The sequence below is a fragment of the Odontomachus brunneus genome, unplaced genomic scaffold (assembly GCF_010583005.1).
Source record: "Odontomachus brunneus isolate Ranch 3 - 2012 unplaced genomic scaffold, Obru_v1 Obru_scaffold_017, whole genome shotgun sequence".
Classification (NCBI taxonomy): Eukaryota; Metazoa; Arthropoda; class Insecta; order Hymenoptera; family Formicidae; genus Odontomachus; species Odontomachus brunneus.
Window position 1 is genome coordinate 344,246 of NW_022639467.1, and position 6,616 is coordinate 350,861.

Here is a 6,616-nt window from a genome sequence, read left to right on the forward strand (position 1 = left end):
AAAAAAAAAAAAAAAAAAAAAAAAAAAAAATAAATAAAACCAGAAAAAACAAAAAAGAAACGAAGAGAAGGGACGAGAATTATAATCTTCAAGAAATATCACGCGAACCGCGAAGAAGCTCCGACGGAGGTGGGTGAAAAAGCACGTAGTACCGCGTTAAGTTCGAGGCATTTGCAAGGTATTTAAGGCATCCGAGTGCAGAAGTTAATGGAGTATTTTTTCGACGAGAACGCGAAGGAAGGAAGACGGGCGACCAAGCGTGGTTTTTAGCAGCATCCACACGACGCTCTCTGCCTCTTTAAATGCATCGCAGTGGCGTGATTCCATGCTGTTGGCCTTGGAAGCTGCTAGAGCGTTCAGGCTCCTCCTCGCTCGGTGGCCCTGAGAAGGTGGCCACGGTCAAGGTTACAAGCATCCTCCTCCTCTCCCCAACCTATCCCCTCGCCCCCCCCCCTCTCGTCTTCTTCTCGTGTGTCGACCAACGCTCACGCTCGCGCACGCACACAACAAAGTACAACGGGTCCCGGCCGCTACTCGCGCGAGCAACCTAAACTCGCCGGCTGTATCCCCCCTCCCCCCCCCGGTGCACGTGCACTCGCCCCGAGGTCCCGCCCAGTTGCGTTCGGAACGAAACCAGGACCCGAAACTCGCGGGAACTCGTCGTCTCTGTTATATTCGGGCGGTCCTAGTCGACTTCGAATATAACGCACGCTTCCGATAATATGATAATCTTTGGCTAAAAGTCCAGAGAAATTTCTAACAGTATGCGATCGAATGAGGGGGAAAGTGACATTATACACTGTTACTATATCTTACGAAATTTACGAGGAATTTGCTGCGAAAAGTGAGCAAAATTTAGAATTTGCAAATATATATAATTAAATACGCAAATATATCTCATTAAATACGATTTCATATTTAAAAGGAATAATTTATATGTATACGATATTATGTGGTTTACTTTTCCATCATACACAAACCTCCCAAAATAAAAAAAAAAAGATGATAGTAAATATAGAACATACGGAAATAAAAAAAAAGATGATAAAAAATATGGATTGTGTTTGTGAAGTCACAAATCGCCGAGTCAAACACTTTCTGGAGACTCGTGGTTGACACGAGCAGAAAATATTTTCAGTTTCATCTCGCGTTTGTCTCGTGCACGCCTGTCTGCGAGAGCGTGCTTAGCAAGATATTTCGCATTCATCGCGAGACTCTTAATCGCGCAAACAGACAGGAGGTCAGAAGTCTGCAAAAATTGAGCGTGTACGAGCGCGCGGCGAAGAGGCACCACGAGGGGTTCCCGACCCGTCGAACTGGAGGAACATAAACAGAAATAGGACAGGTTTCCAAGGCTGCATCTATATATAGGATGCACACACGAAGCGCGCGCGCGCTCATACTATGGGTGGAGCGCTGTCGTAATCGTCGTGTTCCCTGCCCTTCGTCTTCTCGCTCTCTACCAGAGGTCTAGAGCAACCTATAGCGTACACACAGCCGGCGCACAACCTCTAGAGCGACCTACGCGCCGCGAAGAGAAAACGGGCCGGCGTTCATTCATGCCCTCTCGAACGCGCGTCTAGAGAGTTGCTTTACGACGGAACAATCGACTCGCCTCTTTTCGTTTCCTCCGACGCGACAGCCGGCTCTGTGTGTTGCTTCCACAATATACGCGGACGTAACTCAAAACTCACGTCATGCAAAAAGACGAAGTCACAATGTACAATGCGTTGCATTTCGAAAACAATCGCGGCGCAACTGTTGCTTAAAACTGCGCGAAACTTGATTCAGTCCGATAGAAAGAGATGCTCTCCCGAAATTACCACGGAATTTGCTTTCGAATCAGATGATTCGAGGACTAAAGTACCAACAATTACGACATCGCGCAATGTTGAGCGCGAAGCAATTTTTGCATATGTTTCGAAAAAATACACTTAAATACACGCATAATGCTGTTGATAACGCTTTGCAAAGTTCAAGTCATTCAAATTCTGGACTTTAGTAGGCATAACGCATTGCAATACGCGTATTTCAGAATTTCTTCCAATGCGGAAACCGGTTCCGCGCGCCTCTCGTAAAAGCAAAGAACAAAAATTATCTATTAGATTCAATAGAGCGGATCATTCCCACCGAACGGGACCGTCGTCAAGCTTCAAAGTTTGCCATCGAGTTTGGTGTTTCTGGTCTTCTGAAAAATTCTCGGTGTCGAATTTCACGGAGCGACGAATCGGGATTGATACGTTTCCACGAAATGCCGAACACATCGTGTTTCGTGATCCTCCGAGATATTTTAACGCGCACGCAACGTCAACGTCGTTGATATATACAGCCTTAGCGCAAGCCTTTTAACTTCCCTTTTTCATATCCTTAAAGGTGCCGCCTTGTCCTTGATCCCGAGGATCAAGCACACAGATCACTTTGCCATCGCATGGGCACCATCTGCCGCGACAAAAATTGCGCGATATATTCTTATCTAAATATTTGAAGACCATAAAAACACGACGAATGACAAACTCATAAAGAAAATGACCGATTAGCTGCAATTTGGTGGAATATGATTGTACAAGAGGGAACAAGAAGTAGCAAGTTGAGGCCAAATTATTGAATATGCTGAATTATTGAATTGTTGCTGAAATGAGAGATTTACGAATTTATGCTAGACGCACCGACTTTTTTTATGCTTCATTTTAATCTCGTCGAATAACAATGCTTCGGCAATTCGTCGCGAATATATATACACACACACACACACACACGCGCGCGCGCACACAAGCAATCGTTGATGAGCAATTATTGGTTATTTTTAATAAAAGCTGAATGCATTTGAATGCTTTGTCGAGAATTGATGTGCAGTGAAAAACCAAAAGATCTGCCAAACTTGTTTCACGCAAATTTTCTTAAAGAACCTCACTACGCGCCAAGAAAGAACTACCACGTAAATACTTCAGGAAGAATGATAAATGACGAGGAACACAAGGTGAGTTGTTTTCCCGTCGGAAACCTTTGTCGCGTGTCGTTGTGTAGGTGTATCTTCCGAGACAGACGATACCTTAAAGGAGACGCGTGAGAATGAAAATCGTAAAGACGCTATTAGGACTTCTCGTCCAAAGGACTTAATCCGTAAAACCGCAAAACACGAGATCAGGTGGCGTAAAACTCGAGGAATGCGTGAAAACATCGTTTACAGAGCACAATGGGGCATAAGATAAAAACTGGGCGTGGTCGTCACACAAGGTATGGGATGTCTTTTTCTTTCGAACACGGACTCCTTTGCTGTTGAAACGGTTGTCACAAATGCTCCTAAATAGTTAAAAAATTGGGGAATCCAGAGTATTTTTTTATTTAGAAATAATAGATGTTTGTGTGGCCAAACCGCTCAAGATACTTAGCAGAATTGCTAAGTATTACTGAATAGTTCTCTTGAATAACGTTACAATTTAAATAACATGAGAGTAAAGAGCTCAGATGTATCTACATAAATGTGTTTACTAAAGATTCAGATTAAATGCTAACAGAAACATTTAATGCTTCAGATATCTATTGTGCGATACAGGCACTTGAAAAAGCAGTTCGCTAATTGTTTTGAGACTTGTTTAAACCAATAACCAATCTCTCATTTCAGCAACAATAATTTCACGGCCGACAAAATATTTCGCTTTCATCAACAATGTATCACGTCGGACTATATTATTGAGCAACAACGAGCCGTTACGATAAATATGATAAAGTAATCTTACAGCAAATGCGTTACAGCAAATATGATAAAGTTATCTCGCTGATCCGCGTGACCGCAAATATATTACCGAAAAGCTGCACTATGCCCACTGAAAGTATCGTTTACTAACAATTAACCCTGCGAGAGGCCGTTATCGGCCAATGAATGATAAGAGTACTCACCTCGCGCGATCGCTGAAGAAATCGACTTTGCTCTTCTTCTTGATGATCGCCTGCGGCTGGTGCAGCGGGCTGACGCTGGGCTCGCTGGTGGCAGGCGGTGAGCTAGAGCCGGTGCTGGACGAGAGAGATCCCGCTCTACCGCGGCCCGACTCGATCATCTGAGCCTCGGTGGTGCCGCGGCCGTTGGCGGAGACGTGATTGCCGTGACTCGGCGGCCCGGCAGAGACAGCCAGACTCGGCCGGGTGTTCTGCCGGTTGCGCCGCTTCTTCTTCTTCGCCTCGTTCTCGTCGGCACGATTGCCGGGTATATTGCCGAGGCCGGGCGGCATCCAGTCGAGATCCTTCTTGAGGTGACCGCGGCCGCAGCGGCAGCCGCAGGCCTTGAACGCGAGATCGTAGCCCTTCTTGGTCCAGAGGTTCTGGTGACGCTGACGTTCGGACCAGCTGCGCGCCCGGCCGCAGCTCTTCAAATACGTCAGAACCGTCTGCTCCCAAGCGTCGAAGCACTCGCGATGCATGAACTGACCGATCGGGCAGTTGTCGTTGTTGCAGGTGACCTTGACCGCGTCGTGCAAGGAGTTGAGGCGGATGAGGGTGTCGCCGCGCAAGCACTCGCCGGTCGGCGTGCAGCAACGCGTCGTTTGACTGGGCCCTAGTAAATTCTCCATGGGATCGTTGGTGCCGCCGCCACCGGCGCCTCCGTTCTCCAGGAGACCACCGCCGTGGCTATTGGCGTGACGGCGCGGTGCCATGGGTCTCACGGCTGGATCGTGTGCGTCCGGCTGCGTCGCTGCTTGTGGCGTCGTTTCCGGATGAATGATCCCGCAACGGAGGCAGACGCAATGGCGGCAGAGATCGTAGACGATGCGGTGCCGGTTAGCACGCGCGGGTACGTACTCGCGACTCCGAGAATCAGCCAGCTCTTCGCCTATGTCTCCATCTTCTTCGGCCAACTCGTCCCACGGCGGCAGAGACACGGTGACGCGAGGCAGAGGCCAAAGCGGGGGAGATAGCCGATCTCGCGCGTTCCACCCGGTGAGAAACGAGGCGCCGCCGAAACGGCGCAACGCTACGGCGCGCCTCTATCCGAGGGGAGTCAAGGTCACTGGTCGTCACGCGTCACAACAAAAGCGCGATGGGCGCGCGAGAATACACCGATCCGGCGTGATGTTCTTCCGTGTTCCCGTCAACGCGTTCGCGCATCGGAGAAGCAAGGTCACCTTGCGCCGAGTATCACTGCGATACAACGCGTGTCACGACGAACTAACAAGTCCCGGCGTGCGTGTAATGGCCGCGAATTTCGTCGTTCGTCACCGGCACGGTATACCAGAATGCACTACGCGCGCTCGCTCGCTCTTTTTCCCTCCCACCTTCTCTCACAAATTTTCTCTCTCTCTCTCTCTCTCTCTCCCGCGATCTCCGTACTTCCGCTACTCACTTCAGTTCGTTCGCTCGCCACCGCCACTGCGACGTGAACACACCGCGATGTTGCTCCTGCGCGCGCGAGGCAACGAATGTGTCTCGCCGGTTTCTCGAATGTCAGGGTCACCGGCGCGGTACGCGCCGCCCGGCGTGCAACGCAATTGCCGATGGGACGCGCGCGAGCGCGCGCGCGTCGCGATTTCAAGCGAAGCTACGTGACGATTTAAATGAGTACTGACGGGCGACGTACGTCCTGTGAGCGAATGGCGCACATACGTTATATTACACACGACACCGAGGCTCTTCACACTGTCTTTCTCTCTCTTCCTCCTACTCCTCCCTTTTCGTTTTTCTTTTTCTTTCTACTCTCCCGACGAGACGGACGAGCCCACCACGAAAAACGCTCGCTCGCACGTAGGGTGCACCACTCACTGAGAGTGCCGGCGACGACAGCGTGCCGGCTGCCGTGGCGCCGAACGCGGGCGAGCGCGAAAGTGAGGCCCCATTGGGTGAAAGCGAAAGCATCATGGTGGGGGTCACGGCTAGCGCGCCAATCGATGCGCGCCGTTCTCGTCCCTCCGTCGGGTGCACAGTGCCGCTTCGTGGCCACAGTATCGCTCTTTCTTCCTCGCACTCGTGCCGCCGCTCCCTGCTACGCCCGTGTGCCTTCTTTGTCGCCCGTCGTCTCTTTCTATCCGTCGCGCGACCGGCAGTACCGCGTTGTTTTCTTCTCGCTCGCTTCCTCGCCCCGTCTCGCTCCCTCGCACGCGTGTATAGCCGCCGGCGCGCTGCACATACGCGACTCGCGTTTTACTTTTCGAACCCGGCCGAGAGCAGCCCCGCGAATATAATTCGAGGCCGTTTGCGTGCACGCGCGCGTTCTACGTGTATGCGTGCGTTGCGATACGAGGCAGCCCGGGCGAATTTAACGCGGTATCGTATGCGAGGGTGACGCCAAGAGTTGCGCCCCGCGTTTGTTTCATGTCCGTGTTTTTCGTCCGGAATATCTCTCAACAGCAGAGCTGTTAGATTAAGTAGGTATAAGGCAGTCGCGCCTTTCTCTCTCGGAGTTAGGTCCCACTCGCGATGAATGAATTAACCGAGTATACATACTCAAACGGCAGAGGCACGATATTGATTGAGATATAAACGTCATTTGTTAGGTTAAGTTTGGTCAGACTGGACAGTTCGTTACATGAGGTTAGGTCATTGTAGAGGTTATTATACCAGTCGATACTCAATTATATTCCGAAGGCTAAAGGCACCAGTGAAGCGTGACAAGCGTTAAATCTCAATG

At 50.2% G+C, this 6,616-nt stretch overlaps 1 protein-coding gene across 1 annotated transcript in view; it reads right to left on the reverse strand.

The window, feature by feature from the left end:
- LOC116841606 (headcase protein) overlaps positions 1–5,864 on the reverse strand; it is a 209,113-nt gene extending 203,249 nt beyond the window's left edge. The window contains exon 1 of the mRNA XM_032809736.1: positions 3,898–5,864. Coding sequence (XP_032665627.1) covers positions 3,898–4,649 — 752 coding nt within the window. The 5' untranslated portion in view covers positions 4,650–5,864. The remainder of the gene's footprint in view (positions 1–3,897) is intronic.
- Between the last annotated feature and the right edge of the window lie 752 nt (positions 5,865–6,616).